The 26,044-nt window shown below is 38.0% G+C and overlaps 2 protein-coding genes and 1 non-coding gene across 12 annotated transcripts; 2 read left to right on the plus strand and 1 right to left on the minus strand.

The window, feature by feature from the left end:
• The first annotated feature begins 155 nt into the window (after positions 1-155).
• LOC123866209 lies at positions 156-6,336 on the plus strand. The gene is made up of 2 exons (XM_045907628.1): positions 156-757; positions 5,276-6,336. Exons 1-2 carry the CDS (start codon positions 445-447, stop codon positions 5,374-5,376), a joined length of 414 nt encoding a protein of 137 aa, XP_045763584.1. The 5' UTR covers positions 156-444; the 3' UTR covers positions 5,377-6,336.
• Positions 5,776-25,971, minus strand: LOC123866201 (putative uncharacterized protein DDB_G0289263). Of its 10 annotated transcripts, XM_045907610.1 has the most exons (29): positions 25,641-25,971; positions 25,103-25,208; positions 24,531-24,704; positions 23,262-23,359; positions 22,856-23,047; positions 22,302-22,451; positions 21,373-21,954; positions 20,918-21,073; positions 20,568-20,666; positions 19,969-20,178; positions 19,437-19,562; positions 18,761-18,866; positions 18,051-18,140; positions 17,457-17,553; positions 16,642-16,889; positions 16,049-16,159; positions 15,290-15,429; positions 14,181-14,260; positions 14,019-14,097; positions 13,458-13,543; positions 12,757-12,838; positions 12,114-12,204; positions 11,565-11,635; positions 11,210-11,327; positions 10,639-10,748; positions 9,815-9,912; positions 8,242-9,298; positions 6,098-6,173; positions 5,776-5,928 (listed from the first exon to the last, which is right to left on the minus strand). In XM_045907610.1, the coding sequence occupies exons 1-29, from the start codon at positions 25,773-25,775 to the stop codon at positions 5,924-5,926; spliced, it is 4,773 nt and encodes a 1,590-aa protein (XP_045763566.1). In that variant the 5' UTR covers positions 25,776-25,971; the 3' UTR covers positions 5,776-5,923. The 10 variants fall into 10 exon arrangements, with proteins under 10 accessions (XP_045763566.1, XP_045763568.1, XP_045763567.1 ...); XM_045907612.1 differs by having other exon boundaries at positions 5,776-6,173; positions 12,760-12,829; XM_045907611.1 differs by having other exon boundaries at positions 5,776-6,173; positions 12,757-12,829.
• Trnas-cga lies at positions 15,607-15,678 on the plus strand. The gene has a single exon. It is a non-coding gene; the product is annotated as a tRNA-Ser (tRNA).
• Positions 25,972-26,044: the final 73 nt, after the last annotated feature.

A 26,044-nucleotide genomic window follows, 5' to 3' on the forward strand; every position in this document is an offset into this window, starting at 1 on the left:
TGTCATTCAAAATCAAGTGGCAAAATATGCTTGTCACACTTCTCTGGAATCTCTGGTGCCTTACTCTTTGGTCCCTATATTTGCACAGGTTATTTGCACGTAGTGTTTATATCTCTCGTAAGAGTAGTATATTCTTTGGTTTATATACTCTTTGGTTATTTGGTTGATGTCATTTCTTTTCTTTCCACCAGTCACCACAGTAGATTTATTATCTTTTAAGCTTCTAATATTCTAATTCTCAACGAATTCTAATTAAAAATCGGATGAGAAGTGTGAATGAATACACAGCAATAAAACTGGAAATAGAAGCACGCTACGGCTACCCCAAGAAAGATCTACATTTCCCAAGTGTACCTATACTTAATACAAAGTTTTGTAAAACTGTTTCGTGACTTGTGCCCTCGTGCCTAACCTTGTACCTCATCACAAGCTGTGCTCACCACAATGCCAGCCAGCAGCATTAATTTGTATAATATGCAAGATGCCAAAATGAAGTTTGAAGCAATGCGACCTGCTCCCGTTTGCACCGACACCAGCATGTTAATGGGACACTGCCAGAAGATCCACATTTCAACGAATTGTTACTATGGTTATCATGATACCAAAAGCTTAGAAAATGTTCACGAGGACGCAGATTGTGAAATGGTCGAGTTGTCACGCGAAGGTGACACCAAAGCAGCATCATCGCCGAGCAATACGAGGAAAAGAAGCGCGGACCACGACACATATTATTCACAAACCAAACGCATACGTGCAGGTAAGATGTTTTTTAAATTGTCTTTGGAAATCTCATTGAAATATTCTTGATAATACCTATTGGCTTACCTTAATTCCAATTATTTACCATTTTCAATGAGGTTTCATCTACCCTTTTTTTTAACTTGATTTTATACTTAATTGAAATTATTATGAAATATCCACATACCTACACAATGCAGCAGGGATTTGGCTTTTGGAATTAATAAATTATAATATAATTAATATATTAATAAACTATTTATATTAATCTTTAAAAATTAAAATGGGTTTTGCTGCAGTTTCAAATTCAATAGAAAATATAATTGGTACTATGCATTTCAGATGTCTGACAATCCCACTCTGTAACATTTATCTGTCTTTTTATCACCCCAAAAACAAATAATTTTGTTAAGCTCTCAAAATTCCCAACTATCACTGACCATTTTCTAGTGTTCCATTCCACATGACGTCATTGTTGAAGCAAATTGTACCATCCTGGTACAGGTGAGCCATTGACAAAATTGAATTGAACTTTTTATATTTTACTGTTAACCAGCAAACAATATAAGAATAAAATATAAAAATAAGTCCAACTTATTAAATAAATCTAAAGTTTAACAAATATGTTAGTTACTGTGTCTAACTGCCAGTCGATTATGGAAAACATGAATCATTGCTAATGTTAAAATTTTAATTGTTGTGATTTGCTTTTATGGTATTTTTGGTGAAACAATACATTAAAATGTAAAGGCTAAAGCCAATATTGAGAGTGAAGGCCAATCAAAGATGAGTATGATCATCACACCAATTATTTTACCACTATTTCTGTCATTTTACCACAACTGATCCCCTGAGTGATATCCAAATATCAAAAAAAACTGAAATGCATAGTATATTATCATATAAGTATTACACCTGTTGCATTGCTATAAAAGTAATTAAGAAAAATTGAATTTGTTTTTTATTTAGATATGAAATAGTTATAATATTTTGACAGTATACAGGTACATGCATAACTTAACCAACAAATCTAAAATCCTGCAACAATGGTGTTGATTCTCATATTTTTCTCTTAACTAAATTTAGAGTATCTGCATCTTTTTCTTTTTAGTATTGCTAAAAAAGGACGGAACATGAATTTCAAATTTAAAGACTTAATTTAAAAGCACCCTGCAATTTAAAGAATAGGCTCACAACAGCTGGCAGCTAAAGTCATGAGGTTTGACATTTCTAAATTAAATTAGGTTCATGTGTCCTTTTCTTATTTACATTGGTAAAAAAAGGAGGCAAATACTCTAAAATTTAGTTGCACTCAGAATCAGTACCAGTAAGTTGTGTTTTCTAATGTTTGAGTTATTATTTGTTTGAATTGTGCCTATTATAGTTTTTAACAATATTATGTAAAGAGCTGCCATCCAATTTGCAGAAGTATATTAATAATAATGATACAAAAAAGTTTATTATACTCATTAAAACTGAGTTATTGTATTTCAATGGTGCTAATTCTATTGTACAAAATCTCTGATAAAAGTTCACAAATTTTAAATTACATCTTCAAAATTTTCGATGAGATAAATACCTATTTAATGGCACTATAATAACCTTAATTGGACTTGTTAATTAAGCTTAGAAAAGATTTCTGTGTAAGTGTTAGCACCCTTGTAATTTATAATTATTTTATTGGTATTAAATTTATTAATTTAGTAATTCTATAGATTGCAGCCCCAATAAAAAATGTAAGGGATGATTAACATTACACCATGCATAGGCAGCATATTCTAGATCGAATTACAGTACTAACATTTTTATAAGTCGCATAGGCAAAATTAATTTGTACAGAAAAGTGCAGTCTAACGCATACTAAAATCAACCTCCAATGCACCTTAAATACAGACATTATTGACTATTAAGACTCGTGCTATCTCGCTTATGATTCGCGCATACAAAACATGGCACGTAGGCAACAACCAATAGCGGACGGACGCGCGCTATGATTGGCTGAGATATTTTCGCGCCATTCAAATCAAGATTTCTGCACTGGTACCAGCGTAACTTATAAAACTGGTAGTACTATAATTCACTTCATACTACAGAACACATGTTTGGTGTAGCATAAATCTATCTTTGTATTATATATTATATTCTATGATACTAATTACTTAAACTATTCCACATAGTACAATTTTGTTGAGAATTCGAATTGCCAATCAAATTCTTCATTGGAGAGCAATTATGAAAAAACCGGTTAAGTGAGAGTCGAACTCGCACACGAAGGGTTCCATATCATCATACTAAAAATAAAAAAATAAAATCTTTTTTTGTGCTTTAAGTTCACGGTTTTCAGATTTTTCCCTTTACTTGTGTTAGACTTACCTACCTGCCAAATTACATGATTCTAGGTCAACGAAAAGTAAGTACCCTATAGGGTAGGTTTCTTGACAGACAGAAAAGTAATCCTACAAGGGATCCTTTTTCCTTTTGAGGTATTTATTAAACATATCTGTAAAATTATCATCAAACATACATCATACGTCATATACATTTTTAAAGGAACCTAACTCCATTTGTTTTTGTTAAAGTTGGTGATAAATCTTCCAACTAGATTTACTCACACATTATTTTCATTAAAATAGCCAATCAAATTGTTCCATGTGGAATAGGTAGGTATGTGCTGAAAATACATAGATATGTATTTGTAAAAATGTATTTTGAAGAAACTTAAAATTTACCTACTTTGCAAATAGTAGGTAAATTTTTAGTTTCTGTCCTTCAGCTAGGTCTAAAATATTATTTTAATAGGTATTGTCAGTGCTCGAGTATATTTATCGAGGGATTCATAACAAAAGGATGTATAGACAAAAGAGCAGTTATATAGAAAGGAAAAAATGTGTATAGTCTAAACTAGCTGATATAATATACATTATGAGGCTGATATTAGGAATATGACCATCTGGGTAAAGGTTTTGTTAGGTATATCTGTGGCTGCAAAAAACGACTAATGCCATTTTTGTATAATATACACTCTTGTCATGTATAGCCCAACACTCTCAGCCAGTCGCCTCAATCAATGTGTACAGGGTCATGTAGTGTCAATTTTCCATACCCTCTGTCAAGGCTGGCTGGGTTGCAGCTGCCTTTTGTCATACATTTTACATCAAAAGATGTTGACCAAAGATAGCAGCATTTACATGTTGTTTAGCTCTACAAATCTATTGTGCCAATTATAAGACTAGGCCTATGTGTACAGTTAATTTAGTTTTAGCAAAGTTGACGGTTAGGCTGAAACTTTACCCTAAATTAATTAATTAAAAAATGCTTTTGACTCCTGTGCCTACACCTTTAATTCACTAGAACAAAAAAGTTAGATTTCTAGATAATAAATAATAAATATAAATCTACAGACTACAGCTAAAGCGGCTTCAGAAAATATTTAGATGGTGGTCTTGTGCATTGTATACTAGCGCAAGACTGCCTTGTTGGGCTAGCTTATTTGGATGCAGATCATGAGGTCCTCGTTTTGAATCCTAGTTGGCCTTCCTCTCAAGTTTTTGGGATTTTCTGCTAAAAAAATTATTTATACCTGGAGTCATAAAAAGATTGACATTGGCTGATCTCTCTCTCAAATCTTTAAAAAAAAATCAAATTGTAAAGGCGGAAACATATTTTTAGACGTTTGTACTGAGGTTCGTAATACATATTTGGTTCTATTTGATTTGCTTCAACATACGTCGCTTTTTATGTTTTCGCCTTGGGATCTGTTAAGATGAACCGGCTCAGAGAGAAGTGGAGAGTCTTTTTTTCATAGTGACTAATGCAGGTCAGCTGGAACGCTGGAGCGCGCCAAGAGTAGCTTACTGAGTGCATTGAGAAGAAAAGAAATGAAACAAAAGCCCCTATTTCAATTTCCTAAAACTAAATTTTCAATATGATCAATAGTTAATCGCTCTACTCTCCGCGCCGGTCTATCTAATTAATTTGGCCATTATTTTTCGCAATATTTCTATGTAATTTCAAACATCTGTTCACACTTCACACTACTTTATATTTGTGGTATTTTGTACTCAGATTTTACTGATTGATTATTATTATCTGACTCAGGCGCCACCTCCACGGGCGAGGGAATCGCAACGAGTGCGACCTACTATCATCGGCGATAGACCGATAGTATCGCCCTATAAGTTGTATCGACTTTGGTCGCACGGCGAGCCTATCGCCGCGATTCTCTCGTCCGTGGCGCCATAGATTCTTATTATGTATTTTTACTACAATTAACATGAGGAAATCTTGGGAATGTTCTCATTTGTTAATAAATTGCTAATAGATTTGAATAGACGTTACTAAAATTATAATCGCTGATCTAAAAGACAAGTTTTTAAAACTTATTTGAATCAAGTTATTATGTTTATCACGCAATAAGTGCACACCCAAGATCCTGCCGCAATTCGGAGAATTTGAAACTGCAATAAAACAGAAAACAGAGGACTCCCGCTGCGGTATCTTGAAGGTCAAAGTGTGACAAAATTCGACTTTATTTCAGAGGGTATGGTGCCAACGCCTCAAAACTACAACCCATGTTTACTGCGCCCCACTCACAACAATCCAGATATCTCTCGTTGTCTCATGGTCCATATGATATAGTTCCTCCAAAATTCCTGCATCACTGCAACTTTAATCTAATTTAGAAATATTGACTTTATCTGCAGAAGTACAAATAAAGAAAAGATTAGAACCTGAGACAATTGAGAAAAAGAAACTGGACACAAGTTCTGAGGATTTACTGGAGGCTCTTTATTGGAACTTGCATGGTGGGAGCTATTTTCACCTGTGTCAGTGTCTGTGATGAGAAGTCAAACTTGTGATAGACAATAGTGATGTTGGGACTTTTAAGAACTTCTATTAGCTACTAAATGTTTTGTAAAGAAGTTGGTTGGAGTATTGGATTAATTTGAGCAATATAATAATAAATGAATAAGAAATTTTCGTAATAAAGATAAAACAGGACAAGGGCAGCTTTTTATTTCCAATGAAGAAAGAAACTAGTGTTTTATATATTTATTTATTCTAAATAAATATTATAACATAATCAATGAAATATAAACAGCAGTCAAATGATAAAAAGAATACACACAGTATTTAAAGTATACAACGGTGAATTGGAGAATGTCATGATGCTTCCTTCTCATTCTTAATCTGGAAAAAAGGAAAAGGAAATTAATTTCGATTTGTTCTGTTTTTCTGTTACAGATGCAGATAAAGAAGATCTAATTTTATTTTTTTCAGGTTCACTCAAACAATAGATCAAGCAAAAATGTTTGATGTTTGGGTGTTTGCTCCAATTTAATTTAATATTAATTTTCACCTTTCTGTTTTTCAGATGCTTCTTCCATATGCAGCCTTGTTGGCACACGGTCAAGCCCAAGCCACTCTGCTTCAGCCTTTAATGTAAACATATCAAAGTTTTATATTCCATCCATGATATGTTTCAGGGTAAAATTTTGCATACAAATGTTCATAATCTAAAGTCAAGCATTTTAATTTATCTTTTATCTGTGATTTAAGTACCTGAGTATGAGATCTTTGTAATAAATTATTATTATTGTTACCTATATGATTGTTTTATTTCTCCTAAAAACAAAGTCTATAAAAAAAACATCTTGAACCGATTTTATTATTAACTAGATGATGATATACGTTTTAAATTCCATAGGAACTTTGATTTTCCGAGATAAAAAGTTTGTCAGTTTCCGGGATGCAAGCTACCTCAGTACCAAATTTCATATAAATCGGTTAAACAGATGGGTATTAAGGTTCCTGTGGGAACTGATTTTCCGGGATAAAAAATAGCCTGTCCTTCCCCGGGATCTAAACTAACTCTGTACCTTTCATCCAAATCGGTTCAACTGTTGGGAGTGAAAGCTAGCAGACAGACAGACTGATACACTTCCGCATTTATTAGTATGGATGGAATCGATAAGGCTGGAAATTCATTTGTAACATCCCACCCGATTTGATTTAACATACCTAATGTGTTGTCAAATCAATACCTAGTTATGAGTTGAGTTTGTCTGGCAAGAGGCTTCGGCCACGGTAATAATACCATTACCGTGCTTCGGCCGTGGGTAGCTGTTACCGGCAAAACCGTGCCGCCAAGCTATTTAGCATTCCGATACGATGCCGTGCAGAATATTTGAATAAGGGGTAGTATAGGTCATAAATAGAAAACACTGTCATTGCTCTACCAAGTTAGCCAGCTACCATCTCAACTGCATCCTTACTTGCCACCATGTGTGATCAGTCATCACTTTCGAGGGGTAACTTGTAATCGAATACACTAGGGCTCGTCGGTTGATTGTTGTTTCAGACGATTACGAGTATTTTCACGGGTTGGCAAATCAGAATCTAATTTTAACTAGAATTTTCCTATTGTTCTGTTTTAATTTGAGTAAAACTATCGGCCACAGTAATAATAATAATCATTATTATTTTTATGATATACTTAGTCTAAACTCAAAATATTAAGAAACTTTCGACACTTGCAAGGAGGAATCTCAGTTCAAAATTAACGATTTTTAGCTCTTACTCCCATCGAATATGGAAACGGAACTGAAACGGAATAAAATTATATCACGGTCTACGCGCCGCGCCGTCTACGGTGGAAGTAATTATTTTTATTTTTATTCATGAATCTATACTATACCTATTATAAAGAGGAAAGCATGGTTTGTTTGTAATCTATACTCTGAAACTAACGGAATCTATACTCTGAACGGATTTAAATAATTCTTATACCATTAGAAAGCTACTTTATTCAGAAGTAACTTATGCTATAAATAACATATTATGTACTGCGGACGAAATCGTGGGCTAAAGCTAGTATACCTACTTATACAGGATATAACTAGAACGCTAGCAATAACGAAGACAGGTGGTAGTACTGATGATTACTGATAAGATACCATAAAAAAACTGAAAAACACTATTTTTTTACAACCTAATGATGTGTTTTATTACATTGTCAATCACAAGACCACACGAACTTGTATATTGCATAGTGCAGTTAAAGTGTAGTTTTCTATAGATATTCTTGTATTTAGGAATTTATTTTACCACAATCACACATATTACTAAATGCGTGCTATGTTCTCTAAAATTTGCACTGCGACTTCCTTGTTACAAAGGAGAAGCAAGAAAGTTTATGAAGGTACTTCGTCCCTATCTATAAACACAAAGCGATAACACGACGATAAGTAAAAAAGCAATTTCAGTCATTTCATTTATTATATACAAATGGACACTTAATTTAGATAGGTGGTAGTATGTAGGTAGATACAAAAGATTCGTTCATACAAATATTTAAAAATGATAGAATACAAAGCTTGCAGTTGTTATAGTATATAACTAATAAGCATGTTATTCGGTTAGGCAAACCAAGAAATGTTAGTCGTTACGATTAGCGCAATTAATCAGGGGCAGACATCTACAATAGAGTACGTGTCGCATTACCTCAGTGGGCGTGACCTCTTCCGTGTCCACGACGTCCGGCAGCGCGTCCGCGCCGCCCGGCGCCTCGGCCGGCGCGGCGCCCGCCTCGCCCTCGGTGCGGCACGTCTGGTCGGCCTCCGCCAGGTCGCCGTTGTGCATCTCCGAGCAGTCCACCAGGTCCACCTTGCCCTCGCGGCTCGAGCGCGGGCTGCCGTGGTTCAGCTCCGCGCCGTCCACGTCCACGTGCACGTGGCCCGGCCACAGCTCGTAGGGGCACGCGTTCATCTGGTGCAGGCGCGGCTCGCTCGAGCTGAACAGATTCAGCGAGCCCGCCACGTCCTGCAGGATCGATGATTCGGATATTTCACTCGTCAGATGCGCGGACTCCTCGTCCTCGGTGCTTCCGGAGCTCAGCTGCGGCAAGTTCTCGATGATGTCGCTCGAGACGTCGCACACTCTCATCCCCTCGTACTTGGCGAGCGAGTCGACGAGCCTCTTGGTGCGGCGCGCGTCGGCGCCACCGCCCAGGATGAGCGCGGCCAGCGCCTCCAGCAGCTCGGCGTCGCAGGCATCCCCGGCGCGCGCGAGCAGGAAGCGTACGACCCGGTCGTCAGGCGCGGCGGTCGCGGTGGGCGCGGGCTCGGCGTCGGCGCGCAGCGCGCCGCGGATGGAGCGCAGCACGCGCTGGCGCAGCGGCTCGGAGCTGACGAGCTGCAGCTCGCGGAACAGCTGGATGAGGAAGTCAGGGTGTGCCTCGTTGACGCCGATGAGCGTCGTCACCTCCGAGTAGATGTTCTCGCGCAGCAGGTCGAAAAGCTTGGACGTGGCCTTGTCGTGCGCTTCGCGCGCGGCGGGCGCCAGGTTGGGGTTCTGGTTGACGTTAAGCACATCGGGTGCCAGGTTGCGGCGCGCGCGGCGCGGCTCAGGCGGCGCGTCTGTGTTGCGCTTGGGCGCCAGCGAGGGCGAGGAGGGCGCGCGGTGCAGGCTGTTGTGCGAGCGCGCGGCGAGTGGTGCGGCCGGCGGCGCGCCTTCGGCGTTGCTCTTGCTGGCCGCTGACAGCAGGTTCTGTCGCGAGTAGCTGGGGACCAAAACACGATCAGCGATCTCACTCTTGTGTATTACTCTAGCTCATTCTAGCAAATGTATGATAAAGGCGCTAACATCTTAACGCCTTCCTTCCGAGGATTTATTGAATGTGCTCCTAATGATTGAGCAAATTGGTTGTTATTATTAGATTGTTAATAGAAAAACAATACTAAGAAGACTAAGTAAGAACATACTATTCATTTATTGAGTTAAGGAGACAAGTGTGGATATAAAAAAATATTTAATTAATAATAATTATAATAAATAACAAAGCCACAAGATAACACTGTCACACAATTCTTACCCTCGAGTGCGTTAGAAGTGCAGTGACCGGAATATATATTTTATGTACATAAAACTACGTTACAACTATTTTAATATGTATTACTCTATAAATGTTGTTTTTTAATATCTGAAATTAGAAATACATTAAATATATATAGATATATCATAGTGTTTTTAAATTGGGCAGCATATGGCGATAGCTATCATATTTATGTGAAATTACCTTCTAAAGTTGTCCCAATAATTATTGGCACGGTTTCCGGGCGGCACTTGGTTGTTGAGGGTGTGCGAAGCGGTTTCAGCTCGCCAACGCTCTTCCAACTAAAATGAACCAAAATAAATAATTATATTACTTTTAGATTTCTATACAATATGTTCGCGTAATTAAAAATATCATTTTCACTTTCACACATAATTTATGTTCAGAGCTGTTCACACGCTGCTAACCTCTCCATTTTAATTTCTAAGTTAGTAGGTGCGCAAATATAGCCTAAAAGCACATTGTTCAGCTCAGTTGACGAGACATGTCCTTACTTAACAGATACCTGCAGATTCAAGCGGTAGTATCTTAGACTATAAATATTATAATAATGATATGTAATGATGATGATCATGATAATCAACCCATCACCAGCTCATTACTGAGCACGAGTCTCCTGTCAGAATGAGAAGGGTTTAGTTTAATCCATAGTTCACTAATGCGGATTGGCAGATTTCACACACAGTGAGAACTTTATGGAGAACTCTCAAGTATGCAGGTTTCCTCACGATATTTCCTTCATCGTTAAAGTGATATTTAATCGCTTAAAACAAACACAACTCTGATAATAATTTTTAAGTGATAAATGATTTTAAGTTTTCTTCTTTTTTGTAACCTGTCATGTGTTTTGTGGTGCAATAAAGTATATACATACATAAATACATAAATTAGAAGTGCGTGCCCGGGATCGGACTCTCCGACCTCCGAATAGAAGGCGGACGTGTTAACTACAAGGCTATCACCGGGTCAGATGGTATGAAGTATCTGTGAAGGGAGTGAGGACTCACGTGCGTGAGCTGGTCGCGCAGCGCGTGTATGTCGCGCTGCTGCATGACGAGCTGCTGCCAGCACCACGCGCCCCACAGCCCGCAGCCGCAGCCGCAGCCGCCCACCATGCCTGCACAGTGCACCACCGCACAACCACACTGACTGTTACACTACTATCACTTCTCAGACCAAGAATCTAGGTGGACTTGTCATCAAAATAATAATACCTTGGTAGAGCAAGCTAAGTGTATGGAAAAGCTCTGAAAAGTGATAAAGACAGAAACACTTTTGTCATTGTCATCGTTTAGTTTTTTTTTTTTGTTGCCCAACAATGCTAACTTGTTGGGCAACAAGCTGAGTTGAAGCTAAACAAAGTTCGTAGAAAATATAAGTCTCGACTGCTCGACACAATCATAACAATGAAATACACTCGATGGTTTATTCAGGTCACTGACCTGAATTAAAACGATTTTTTTTTAAGGAAGAGCGAGAGAATTAATAACCTGATTGAAAAAATATCTCGATAGAGATTCTCTCGATTGTTGAACACCTCGAACATTTCGGAATCGGCCATCGCTAAATGTAACTCACCGTACGGCATCATCATGTTGTAGGGCAGCGTGGGCGGGAACGCCACCTGCGGCGTGCCCAGCAGGCGGTCCATGGTCTGGGAGTGGCTGTTTTGCGTGAACTGGTTCGTACGCGTATCCTGCCAATATATTACGATCAATTAGGTTGACTTGCGCCAACCCTTTAAATGTGTTTAAACTTCAAGTTAGCTTTTCTATCCCTGTCCTTTTCTGGTCAAAAAAAAACTTCTGGGAGAACTTGTCAAAGAGAGAAACTAAACCAGATTTTGTGTAACCAGTTTGGTGCAAATGAGCCTTAGGTTTTGAAGTTTGTAGATCCTTTCATATTTAAATAATTAATCTGATTATGAAAATACCTGATTGGATTTATTCGTATTCCAACACGTCGGTGGTAGGTGAGAGTACGGGACATTTCCAGCGGCGTCGTCTACAACGTAAAATATAAATTAAATAATAGCTTCTCAAGTATGATTCACATTTAACTGCGAAAGTCCGAAAATATGGCATATTATATCTTAAAATTCAAACTGCTGTTAGTGGATGTTGGATATAATAATATTTGTAGTACCTATTGACATGAAATTCAATTTTGGAACACTTTTTAAATGATTTGTGCATGACTCAATTCCGCTCCGAAACAATGCTGTTACGATTTTTTTATTCCAATGAAACTGAAACTTTTCCTTACATGAAACTTAGTCAATCAACGTTAAAAGAAAATTATTTATTTTTATGGATAAACTCACGCTTGACCAAAAATATGACTATGCCAAAATTTTCCCAAAAAACCTAATGGTTTCTAAGACAGTGTCCCTGTATTTCCTATGGTTTTGGATTACCCCACAATGTCCCAGAAAAAAAAAACACTGTTTAATCATATAGCATGGAGTATGGATGCTACTTACTGTTTTGTGCAACGGGCGGAACTAGATTAACGTTGGACGACTCCGCGCGCGGCTCGTGACGTATATTCACGTTATTATTTGTGACCGTAATCTGGGAAAAAATATTTTTAAATAATTATTAGGTAATACAATCCAGCAATTTTACTAGTAGCGTTCTGATTACAAGCCTGTATAGCTTGATTACAATGACAGTTGATAGCAATAGTGACTACATAATTTCGTAATAACGAATGATATTTATTGGCACACGAAAAATCATTCGTATCTGCCATGTTAATGTTTCTTTAAAATACATATACGGTGCTTCACATTTAAACCAGCAATAATATAAATCAGCTTTAAAACCAAAATAGTTTATACTAAACGAACCTGCCTGCCGTTGGCCACTACGCCACAGTTCACTTCAAAGTCAAATAAGTCATTTCGTCAAAGTAGGCACCTACTTATTGCCAGTGCCCATAGATATGAATTTTATTCAGCCAGATCTAAGCGACTGTTTAATTTTGCCTGACGGACCTACCTGTTTGTTTTACCTGATACACTAACTGCGTGTTTTTATGGCTATTTAGCCATAAAAACACCAACCAAAACCCACCAAAACCCAAAACCACCAAGCAAACCCGTATTCACAATAATAACTTACATTATTATTTTCTTCCGACTGTCGGTCCTGAGTGGGTCGTCTCCTGGGTCGATTCCTTTGGTTGGACTTATTTCTGGAAGCACTACCAATATAAAAAATCTATTTCAGATGATGATTTTAAAACTTCGTATCAAGATGAATCTACACATCTTTTACCGTCAGGCACACTTGTTGAGTACAGTCGAAGACAGACAGACACACTCTCGCATTTATAATATTTACGGATTACTTGACGACAATCAAGCCTTCAGGAAAGCAGTGATGAGATCTAGGGTTGGAGCGGACTTGCCTAGATGCCTACTCACCCTGAAAGTACTTAACGGTTACGGAAGGTAAGTTATTTGTGATAGGAAACACGAATGCCGAAAGTGAGTTCTAAACCTTAGCAGTTCGTATTAGAAACGTTGAAGAAGAAAGTCATCTTTTAAAATTTGATTGACTTGCTGAACATATCTCCGCTCTAGTTCAGTAGACGGGCATCCTAAGATTCGGCTTTAAGCTCAGTCTGAATTGAGTAGGGTAGTTTGATTGAATTAAAACAACTCAGTAGTATTAGGTGCTTAGTTTTCATTCAATCCAATTTCAACTAGATGCTAGATGAAACAAAGCTGAGTTTCGTTTGTTATCTCAAAGACCGCTTCAACTGTACTCTACATGTTATGTGCCCTGGCGGTAAGGATTAGTAGGAATGCATACATTACCTATCGCTATCGCTGCCGTAAGCGCTGCCGAGATGCGAAGGAACTGTGTTAATAGATCTAGTACCTAGGACACTGTCACCTCCCCCCTGTAACAAACGACTTACTTTTAATATATATAGCTAGCTGATGTACGCGACTTCGTCCGCGTGGATTTAGGTTTTTAAAAATCCCGTGGGAACTCTTTGATTTTCCAAAATAAAAAGCACCTATGCCACTCTCCAGGTCTTTAACTAATCCCATGCAAAAAATCACGTCGATCCGTTGCTTCGTTGCAACGTGACTGAAGGACAAACCAATAAAGCAACAAACAAACACACTTTCGCAATTATAAAATAGATAGTGTCTAGATGACGCCCGCAAGTTCGTCCGCGAAGTTTCAGTTTTGTAAAAATACCATGGGAACTCTTTGTTTTTCGGGATAAAACCAATGATGCCCGCGACTCCTTCGGTGTGGATTTTAGTAATTCCGTGGGAGCTCTTTGATTTTCTAAGATAAAATGTATCTTTCCCAGATGCGAGTTACCTCTGTAGAAAATTTCTCAAAATTTTTGTGCCACATACCATAAAGTTTTCAGTGTCTCTCGAATTTTGCGAGTCCATTGGAACATGTTCGGACCGAGACTCCGGTTCTTCTTGTTCGCTGTAACAATTTACAATAACAGTATGTTTTTATTTTATACAAAGTTAATAATCATATCAAAATCGATGAAGAAAAATCTATACCTGTTATACGACTGATTAACGACGGATGCGGTGCGGGAATCGGTTTTAATTTTCTGGACTTCCGATGGCGTGGAAAGTGTCTAAAAAGTAAATAAACAGATGAACCGTGCAGTGTGAAATTGTAAAAACCCAGACAAGATAGAGTTGCAGAGTTTCTCGCAGGCTCTTAGTAGACTCTGCTTTTCGAATCGGTGGTAAAGTATATTTATCCAATAGCCACAAGTTGGCCAACGCGCAGTATATAATGTTTGAATACATGAATCGAAGATCCTTAATTGACTTTGGGGAGGGAAACTTAAATGGTGAGATGAACGAATGCGACGATAGAAAACCCATATGTAATGAGCGACACAAAGTACAGCTTTGTTTCTGTCAGGTGTTTTTTTACTCCGTTACAAGTTAGCCCTTGACTGCAACCTCCCCTGGTGGTAAACGATGATGCAGTCTAAGATGGAAGCGGGCTAACCTGGAAGGGGTATGGCAGTTTTCATTAAACCCATACTCCTTTGGTTTCTGCACGGCATCGTACCGAAACGCTAAATCGCTTGGCGGCACGGCTTTGCCAGTAACTAACGCCAGTGGTAACTACGCACGGCCAAAGCCTCCCACCAGACAAATTTCTGGAATTTAGAAATTATAAAATTCCAAAGCCCTGCCGGGAATCGAACCCGGGACCTCCCACTAATAAATTTAAAATCAAAATTCCTCAGCCAATTTTGGACTTGCCTTTACACAGGTTCAAAAATCTATTAAAAATATGCTCCTGAAAAAAGCATATTATACTACCGAAGATTATGTAAATAATAAAAGAGCGTGGATTTGACCTGCAATTCGCTCCAGCAATGCGCGGGATACATGGCATAATATAAATCTTTGAAAAGAGCAACCACTGAGTTTCTTGCTGGTTCTTCTCGGTAGGAAAGGCATTCCGAACCAGTGGTAGATGCTTTTGACGATTCAAAAGAACTTGTAAAAGTCTAATTGAATAAAAATATTTTGAATTTTGAATAAGACCACAGCGCTTACCGCTGCGCCAGGGAGCTCGTGAGGGAGGGTGTTTCACGACTCGGCCGCATCTGTGGGGCGCCGCGATCCGAGATTCTACACACCTCTTTGTTGAGCAGCGCCTCCAGTTCGCGCTGCTTGTCGGCCAGCAAGGCACGCAGTTGAATCTGGCGCCGCTCTGCCGGCCCGGGACAGCCCGCGGCGCGAGATCGCACGTCCTCGTTTACTTTCTTCTGTTTTCTCTCTGTGACGTGCAAGTATAGGCTTTAACGTCACCATTCAACTAGCATTTTGAGACTCCAAATCGTTTATGTGGCCCAATGTCGCATTAACCACTTCAGCTTCGCAACAAGTTGAAATATTTTTATTATTTTTATGATAGTGTTTTACCTACACTTCACAAACGTCACTGGCAGTAGGTGAAGCCGTGGCTTAGCGGTCATAGCGTCGGGCGCGAACCCTGAAGATGCAGGTTCGAACCCTGCCGGTTTCGCAATTTTTGATATGTATTTGAAAATTATTTAGAAGTTGAAGTATGACACAAATATGCTTAACCATAATAGTCTCTGAAGCTAGAGGGAATATGAAGCTGATGGATTTCATTATTGATTCAACCACGTAGAGAAACTCCGAGCATGACTATCACTATCTCCTGGTGTGTGACTTTGAACTATATTATCAAGACTAACGTTAGCGAATAGCGACTACATCTCAGTCCTATGTCCGTCCCCGTCATGTAAGCTAACTCTGTAGCTTTCATCGAAATCGGTTAAACTGTTGGGCCGTGAAAAGTTAGCAGACAGACAGACACACTTTCGCATTTATAATATTAATATATTAGTATGGAAGTATGGATTTCTCACCCTTGTTGGTCACTAAGTCCGAAATCCGCGCACGCTCGCCCATAATCTTCTCCGTCTCCATACGAAGCTCTTGAGCTAACTGTTGCAGCGTATTGATATTAGCTTCGTGACCTAGGATATTTTTTTCTATAATAATAATCTAGTTTAAAAGAGCTTTGCGGCAGCTGTGCGTTTTGGTTATTGCGAGGAATTTGAATGTTATTGCCTAGTCGATAGAGTTCACACTAGCCATTAATGAGAACCGAGCGGCTACTGCGCGATGACGAGAGATAGACTATTTTTTATAATTATTAACCCCGCTTAATTGTTAACTGTGCTAATGAGCGCGCGAGCGAGAACACTCGCATTCATGCATTTTAGAAAGGGAGAAACGTCTAGTTGCGTCTAGCGCTACTGATCTTGCTTACTTGCTCATCCTACTTAATTAAAGTAACAAATGAATGTAAATGCGAAAGTTGAAAAATCACTTCGCGAAAAATCGCCTGTGCTATTGCTGAGAAGAAAAAAATAAATAATTTCACCAAATGGAAATGATTTTAACTAGCAATCATACCCATCGCTACGCCAAAGTGAGCTTTGTGTACATTACTAACTTTGTTGCTGATTCTGCGTTTGCATGTGCTGTTGATGCTGCTGATGTTGCTGCGCCTGCATATGTTGCTGATGCTGCTGCGCCTGCAGATGCTGCTGATGCTGCTGCGCCTGCAACTGCTGCTGCTGCACTTGCTGCTGCGAGTGCTGCTCGTTGGTGAACTTGTGTCTCTGAGGCAATGTGTTGCGCACGCGGCACACGCTGCCCTCGTTAGACCAGCCGCCCATACTACCGCCGCCTTCCGATTTACTTTACGGGGAAAAATAATTAAGTCGTATTTGCGTCTAATCCTCACATAGATTTATGCCATAAAATTATCGCTTTCTGTCTCTTATCATTTGCTTAGTTAGTAGGTAAATGATGCAAGCAGTAATAATTAGTATTTAAGCAGTTAAAAGAAAGCGGTGAAACCTAGTGGTCTAGGTCTACGAGTCTACTAGTCTGTGGTTCGATTCCGGGCACACACCTCTAACTTTTCGGAGTCATGTGCGTTTAATGCAATTAAATATCACTTCCTTTAAAGCTGATGAAAAATATCGTGAGGAAATTCGCATGCCTGAGTGCTCTATTCAACGTTTTCAAAGTTATGTGAAGTCTGCCAATGTGCACTTGGCTAGTGGGTGGTCTATGTCCAGGAGACCCATGAGGACCCATACTGCAGCGTGTGTATATATGTCATACTGCAGCGCACGGCAATAATGGCGATAACAGCAGGCGATTCTAAGGACACCCTTCGTACAGTTCCTTAAATATATTGCAACTTGTAGGATCCGCGTTGAGTGTGTTTCAGGCTTACGTTTCTTAAAGTGTACTCACTTGTCATGTATATTAGAATGGCCAGGTAAGTGGAAGGAGTCTTCATGAACACCCGAGAGATCCTCCGCTTCAAATGTTTCTACCGACCGCATGAGATCTACCCAAGTTAATAACCTCAATAATTATCATACATACGTAACATTCTAAAACATCCATTTTAAGGTGTCATAAAATTTTATGATTGTTGCTGAAAACAGCAACAAACATTGGACAAATTAATAGTTTTCCAAAAGGATAACTATTAATTTGTCCAAATACTAATCCACAGTAAGCCACGCCCCTTTCCGAATAAAATTTGCAAAACGTTAGTTATTCAACTTCAAATTCTTAGTTATTCACATTCAAGGGACGGACCAACAAATTCCTGGAAGGGCGGCAACGCATCGGCGGTACCTCTGGTGCTGCAAATGTTCATGGGCGGCGGTAATCACTTAACATCACGTGACCCGCCTGCTCGTTTGCTCGCTATTTTTTATTAAAAAAAACTAAACGCAAACAAAAGAATTTTTTTCATTTTAAATTGATGTTTGATAAAAAAATTTTTGAATTCAAATTGTTGAATATATATCTGAATTTGTTTTAATGTTAATATACCTTTAGTTTTTTGTAGAGCAGTCTTTATCGCCTTTATTTCCATTAACTTAAATGGATCGTCGTTTTTGAGATTAACGCCTGATTTAGTACCTGTTAAAATTATTCAAAGTAAATTCAATCTCTTGTTCTTAATAAATTTACAATGATGAATTATTTTTATTGTGTCTTCCTTGAAAAGCATATTTAAAGTTGAGTTATAAAGTTTTATCTAATTGCCAATATACATATACATATGCTACATAATATATACATATAGTAATTACAGGCATTACGCATCACTGAGTAGGTTCCTGCGGCAGTGGAGCGGAGCGGGAGGGGTGTGATGATGTGACGCGAAAGCTCCGTGATTCGTCAACTTGTGATAACTTTCACCCCTTCCGCACAGCTCCACTACCGCATCAGACTAGACTAGACTAAGAATATCTATAGTAGTAGTATTGTGTAGTATATTTGGTTCGACATACTATAATATATTGTTGAAGTACGTAAAAATACTATATTTCATTTTATATTTGTTGTGTTTAACTGCTAATATTTTGACTCAGTTGCACGAGACGTAATTACGACGGGACAAGCATTAAGGTCTGTATTTCATAAGTGTGCATTCGGTTTTAGTCAGCTCGGCGTTCGATTACGCTTTTCTGCGCCACCGAATTTTGCCGGTGCTACTTGTAATTAAAAAGTCATGTATATTTTACAAGCATAGTTACATTTGCGTGAGGATTCGTCGTCGCCACTATCTTCGCCGGAACTCGAGTATGTATTATGCGAGCTGCCGAGGCGAGTTGCCATTTGTAGTTTTTGAAATTCTGAAACCTGAAACAGTTTTGCTTAGAGCTGAGTAGTCAGTACGAAATTCGTGAATTTTTGATTATAATGGATTATGTGGTGCTATGGTCAATTTACTGTTAAATAAAAAATAGATAATAATTATTATTATCGTTCAAGTCCAATATATTATCTGCCATGATTGCCTTAACCGGAAAAGTAGTTCATGAATGGCTATTCGCTACCGCATGCAAGTGCCTCGGTTAGCAATTGGCGGTACAACAATAAAATAAGTTCTCACACACAACAGTGCCTATTCATTTCACAAAAAGCTATTAAAGCAATGGAGGTACTAATGGATTTATGGCCTTTGGCCGTACACAATCTCTAACAACTTGTAGTGCTATGTTCCCTGCTGTAAAAGATGGCAGTTTATTTACCTAAAACTTGTTGTTATGTTGGCCACACTCATCAAGTTATCCATGTGCTGCTTCTTAAGCTGCAGCTCGCGCAGCTTGGCCTGCAGCATGCGGCCACGCTCATGCATCAATCCCTCATCGTCCTCTGCCTCGCTGTTACTGCCGCCTCCTAGTGGATCAATACATTGGCTACACTCACCAAGTTCTCCATGTGCTGCTTCTTGAGCTGCAACTCACGCAGCTTGGCCTGCAGCATGCGGCCGCGCTCGTGCATCAGTCCCTCATCGTCCTCCGCCTCACTGTCGCGCCCGCCGCCCCCCGCCTCCTAGTGGATTACTTTATGTTAGCTGTACACAGGGCTCCAGTTTTTTTGGACTTTGATAAAAAAAATTAACAATTACATATTATATTATTTAGCGGATGCGAGGAAGTGATAACTGGAGTACCACGAAGTTATTGCCTGCACTTGGATAGCGAACTACTGCCTAAGCCCTTCTCATTCTGAGCGAATGACCAGCTCATTAGATGGGCGACAATGGGTTGAGACGAGGTGTTTAGACTAGCTCAGAAAGCCAATGGACTTTAGGGTTGCAAGCTGCAGAAAGAGCGACCCCGCATCGGAAAACCCTACGTTAGGAAATTAGCTTACTAGGCAGGTGTCAACTGCAAGGAGACCTGGATATAAGGTGCACAAGAATCCCAAATTGTTCCCACTGGCAAAATAAACTGACCTCGCTGCTGGCTATGTTGCCATCGCGCAGAGAGAACCTCTCGTCCTGGCTGTGTCCAGAGTGAGTGGAGCGGGCGTGGTCGTCAGTACTACTGGTAAGCTGCTGGACCGACAGCGCCTCGTTGGACTGTGGCAATGTCGTCGCTACTCCGATCTGATTCGCACCGTACATACGATTCGGATGTTGATAATTGGCACCTAATGGCAAATTCTGGAAACAAAAAGGAATCGATTGGCGTAGCGCTCGCACGGAGTTGGGCGATGGTTTATGTACTTGCTAGTCATGCTATGTCCCGGCACCATACCTAAGGTGATTCATTAAAATCGACATTGTAGCTAACTCTGTAATACATCTCTAAACTGACAAGATTAAATCAAGTTTCTGTAGGGAGCATTATGAAAGGGATGGCAATAAATTTAGACCTGTAAAATAGATGTAGTTTAGAGATTGTGAAGAACAGGACTGACTACATTGTATAAGTGTATTAGTCAAACTTTACTTAACAATGCTTAAAACGCAAAGTATATTAACTGAAGTAGTTATTAAGGGGGGAAAAAAACTAAAATCAAATAAAGTCAGAATTAATTAAAAATTAAGACCTGCATTCCATTAAAGTTTTCATGTGATGTGGACGGATGATGGATTTCTTGCGATTGCCGCTCCTTGTTTAATTCTTCTAATTGTTGTTTTGCTTCTGCCTGTAATTTTTATCATCCATCAGTATAATATTTAATTTTAAATATTGGCAACAATTTTTTAGATGGTTTTAGTAATGATGTTGCAGAAGGGTATTATGACACACAACTCAAATTCTGTTACAGTACTACACCACTTTTATAAGTTACGTTTAACTTATAAAAGTAGTTTTATTAGTTAAAACTAATTTCGCCGATGCGACTTATAAACCTGGTAGTACTTGCACACTCTTTGAAGAATTCTTAAAACATACCTGATATTTAAGTAGTCGCTTCTGTTGTTGTTTTAATGCAGTGAGGCGAATTTGTGATAGCTCCATTTTATTTTTGATCTCGTTCTGCCACAGTTCATTCTCACTGTAGGCCGAGCCGTTACTCTGGGCAGACACGGGCCTAACAACTACATCTTGCTGAAAATGGTATGAATTTAATGGTACACTGGTTGAAATTTAATAGCTGTAATGGTTAGAGTTGGTGAAATGACACGGAAACTAAGATTATGTTGTATATAATGACAATACTAAACAAACACATTTCAAGCAAACACTCAAATCAAAATCAATTATTTCTTGATAAAAATACAAATCTTGATTTATTCTTGTAAAGCAAGTTAGACATGGTTACTTTTTAACATGTAAACAGCATGCTATGCAAATCTTTTAAGAATAGGTTGACACACACTGCACAGCATACATCAACAGAACAAAACCTTATCATTGGTGCTGATAGAATCTTTATTTTTATTTCTCATTTCCTCCATAATAGCAATTTTTTCCACACACGCCATGATATTTTTTCGTAACATATCGTTAAGTTCCTTATCGTCTTTCTTTACCTCAGGTTCAGCACATGTAATTGATTCTATTTCTTTAATCTCAACTCTAGCACTATCACTTCCATCTAAAGTGTCTTCACTATCATTAACAGTTTCATTCTGTGTTTGATTCTCATCTCCTGCTATAGTATTAGTTATTGTTTTGTTCAAATGTTCATTTTCAATGTTTGTTACTTTCTTTAGATTCGCTTTTGTCATACTGTTATCATTATTCGACTTAATATTGCAAGATTTATCTTGTAACGCATCTGCTATATCAGGAGTGTTTTTGCTTGCTAATTCTGTGATACTGACTATCCCTTGATCAGAAGATGGAGTCACGCTTTCTTTTAAAGCTTCAGCATTGCTAGATTGCATTTGGACAAATATAGACTCGAGTTTTGTTTCACTTTCTTTCAACTGCATTACCATTTTTATAAGTTCGTCATATTCTTCTTTTGTGTGGTTAATAAAAGCCTAAATTGTATTCTCATTTTAATTTTTATAATTAATGCTACACACAGAGATACACTAAATCCATGAGTGGAATACTGGTCAAATATTAATGGACTGCATAAAGATCAAATAATGTGAAGCTAATAACTTAGGGTATAGGCGACATATTAAAAAATACAATATGTACATAAAGCAGGACATTGTGAACATTCACGTTCAAGTCGTGTTCACATACTGTACAAAATTTTACGCGTCAATGCTTTCTTCAACGTGAATACGCACTTATTAATTTGTTTTTAATGATTTTTCATCATTTTGTCTTCAATGTGTACGAATATTTACACAAATCAATTACACGTAAAACCTACCTCATCCTCTGAATTTCTCATAGTGTCAACAAGGGACGACGTAACCCTTATATATTCCCTTATCTGCCCAAGCCGACGTTCCACAGCCGCCGCATCCGGGCACGCGGCTACGATCGCTTCTCCTAGAGCTCTGGCTGACTCTCTGTGAGACTATATTCCAAAATCGATATTAATACTTATACTTTAATAGTAAAATATTCTCTTATCATTAGAGCTTGTCAAGGCATTTACTGCCTTGCTAAGCTCTAAGAAAATAATGTAATGTAAATACAGGGTATGTATCACAATTAATACGATAATTTTGATTTTAGTACATACATAGATACATATCTACCTGCTATTTACATTTACATTAGGTTAGTATGTCGTTAAATTACAACCTATCTACGCCTAAAATCACCAGTTCAAATAATTTATGTATTGAAACACTAAAGAATTTTAGACTTTAAGAAGCAACAAGTAGATTTGGTGCAATGGGAATAATCATACAAAATATTTTTATAAACAGCTTAAATATCCAAACATAGACTTGAACTAAAATTAGATTGACTTACCTGATTATTTTCATTAATATTGTTAAAGCTGCCCTGCCCTTGTTCATACATGTTGTTCATTATATTCACTGATTTGGTACCAGATCTTGAATTTGAAGTAGTATTATTATTATTATTTGAATTATTTCCGTCAAATGTATTACGAGTTGAATTTAAATTCCTTGTCAAATTATTTCTGTTCTGATTAGGACCCTAAAATATTAAATAAATAAATATAATTAATAAAGAAACATTAACCACAATAATTGTGTTTGAGAAATAGCAGTTTATAAATTGCTGAGATTTCAAGATCACATGTACCTACGTACGTGACATATACAATGTACTTAGTTATTAAAGCTACTAATTATAAAATTTAGTCAAGCATGTTCAATATATTGTAGTGTACATAATTCAAAAGACTTACATTGAATTGCTGAGACATATTCCCTGCAACAGCGTTAGGTGTTGTGGGGTTGACTATCATAACAGCAGCTGCTGCATGATTAGAATGTGGAATTAGGCCTGTAATAAATGAACATTTATGTCAATTTGAAAATCCTAAATTATTTATTAATTTTATACATTCTGAAGAGCTTAAACGCCACCTTTCAGAATTTTGTTAAGTATTTATATCATTTAATTAGCCGCCATTACTCAAAGGCTGTAAGAAATTTTGAGGTGCTCGATACAAACTATACAATTTGGCTCTTCTAAATTTCACCTGTCACTTCTACAAACTACATCTGTCATCCACTCTATAGCAAGCTTTCTATTATGTATTAGATGATGCCTTTGATTTAGGTTTTTGAAAATCCTGTGGAAACTTTTGATTTTCCAGAACAAAAGTAGCCTATCCGCAATAGCCCATCCTCAGGATGCAAGGTATTTCTGTGCCAAATTTTGTAAAAACATTTAAACAGATGATTCTTTAAAAATCCCGTTGGGTCACCATGCTTTAGGGATGCCCTACAGCATCAGGGTTGAGGAGTTGGGTCCCCAAGGTCAACGATAAAATTTTTACTTGGTATAGATACCTTCAATATCAACTTAATGACCGACAGTTTTTAAAACCCATCAGCTTTGGTGGTCAGGTCCCCTGCAGCATCAGGATTTACGAATAGGAATCCAAATTTTTTATGGAACAATTTCGCAAAGTTTCTCTACTGATTAAAAAAATGTATGCAAATTGGTTCAGAAATCACAGATATCTGTGTACATAGCTAGATAAACACAAGTCCTCCACTTTTGAAAGTTGGTTAAAAAAGTAGCCTATGTTACTCCTTGCTTGATTCTCTACTTATCTATGAAAGTCCTGTCAAAATAGGTTCAGCCGTTCCAGATTAGCCTGTTCAAACAGACAGACAATTTTTTTTAAAATCATGTGATTCAGTTATGCGACAGTTCAAATAATCATATGAGCTTAATATGAGGTAGTTATTTCAAAATTACAGACAGACACTTCAATTTTATTTATTAGTACAGTATTAGTATAGATAGTATAGATTATACATATATTCTGATGTCTAGTCATAAATAACGGCGATGGCGGCCAACCGACGCGCTCACTAGAAACCTTTGACTTCGGCCAAAACATCAGCTCAATTTCGCTAAACCAAAGAAGGTATTTTTGGCCGAAGCCTAAGGTTCGGTCAGACACTCCTGTGGACTATGTAGGATTTAAAAAGCTTATTACCATTCTGCATTTGGTGTGCGTAAGGATGTAAAGTATGCGAGGATGTAGAGGCTGCATCGTCATGGTGATCTGCTGATAAATTCTCCCGGTTTTGAACAGTCAATGGCAGAGCGCGAGGTTGTGGCCTCACAGGGACAAACCTTCCAAACCCACTCTCATAAGCAACAGAATTATCTAGAAATACCAACTCATGAATTATATAGGTATTGGAAGTTTCCAAATAGACTGGTGATAGCCTGGTTAAGAAGTTGGCCTCCTAGTCGAAGGATTTTGGGTTCAATTCTGAGAATGCACCTCTTAACTTTTTTGAGTTATGGGTGATCTAAGCAATTGAATATCACTTGCTTTAACAATAAAGGAAAACTTTGTGAGGAAACTGCATGCCTGAGAGTTATCCATAATGTTCTTAAGATATTGTGTGATGTCTACCAATCTACACTTGGTCAGCATGGTAGACCATGCAACCATAGTTAAACCCTCCTAATTCTGAGAGGAGACCCATGCTCAGTAGTGACCCAGTGATGGGTTGATCATGATGATGATGAGTACAGTTACAATTTGGAATTTCTTACCTAAGTCAGTTAGTTCTTGATCTGATGTGTTATTAGTCTGTTTCCTAGACTGGTTACAGTTAGATCTTGCATTATATTCTGAAACTGGCACCCAATCCAGAGAAGTCTAAAAAAATTTGCATGTGTTCTTTAAATCACTTCAAAATATACCACATTTTTGCACTTTGAGACCACAAACAGAATATTTAAATTATTTACTGCTTTTATACCTTATGTTTAAATTTAGAAAAACATCCTCCCATAGGGATGGTCGAGTTGAAAGTGTAATTATTTAAATATAAAGTAGGGACTGATTTTATATTATAATATTAATAGAACAGAAAGAATGTATAAGACTAAAGCGTGTGAACCATTACAGATTATATTGGCAGTTATCCAACAACTGTGGCTCACTGAATTTTCTAAAAATAACAGCCACATGTGTTCTGAAAAAACTTCAGTTCATTCAGACCAGTAGCGATTAAGAAACGGTATGTTAACGTAGTCTGGGTTATTGGGAATAGGTACTGCTGGCATCTATTAAATAAAATTTTATTACCGTCACCAGGTTTGATGCCATGTCTCGTCTCGTTGGTGTTACAGCTTCCTGCGGTACATTGCAATTATTTCTCACTTTCGTTTTGGGTATTGTACCCGTGTGTCCTGGATGCCGCTCCTTATTGCCAGGGGCCATTATACAGTTTCTATAATTTTAAATTATTTTATGCGATTCTTTAGAGAAAACATCCTTCACAAGGCTGTACAACAATAGATATAATTAAGTTTAAGGATGAAATATCTAGGATAACTTTGTGTTATAAATCGAATCCAGAACAGAAAAAATTATATTGACCACATATTGACTGACTTGACGCAAACTGACAACCTGACAACCAAAGAGCAAAAGAGTAAATCTATAGGTATATAGCGACCTTCGTCTGTGTTGGTGTTTGCTGGCGTGCG

The sequence above is a fragment of the Maniola jurtina genome, chromosome 6 (assembly GCF_905333055.1).
Source record: "Maniola jurtina chromosome 6, ilManJurt1.1, whole genome shotgun sequence".
NCBI classification, from domain to species: Eukaryota; Metazoa; Arthropoda; class Insecta; order Lepidoptera; family Nymphalidae; genus Maniola; species Maniola jurtina.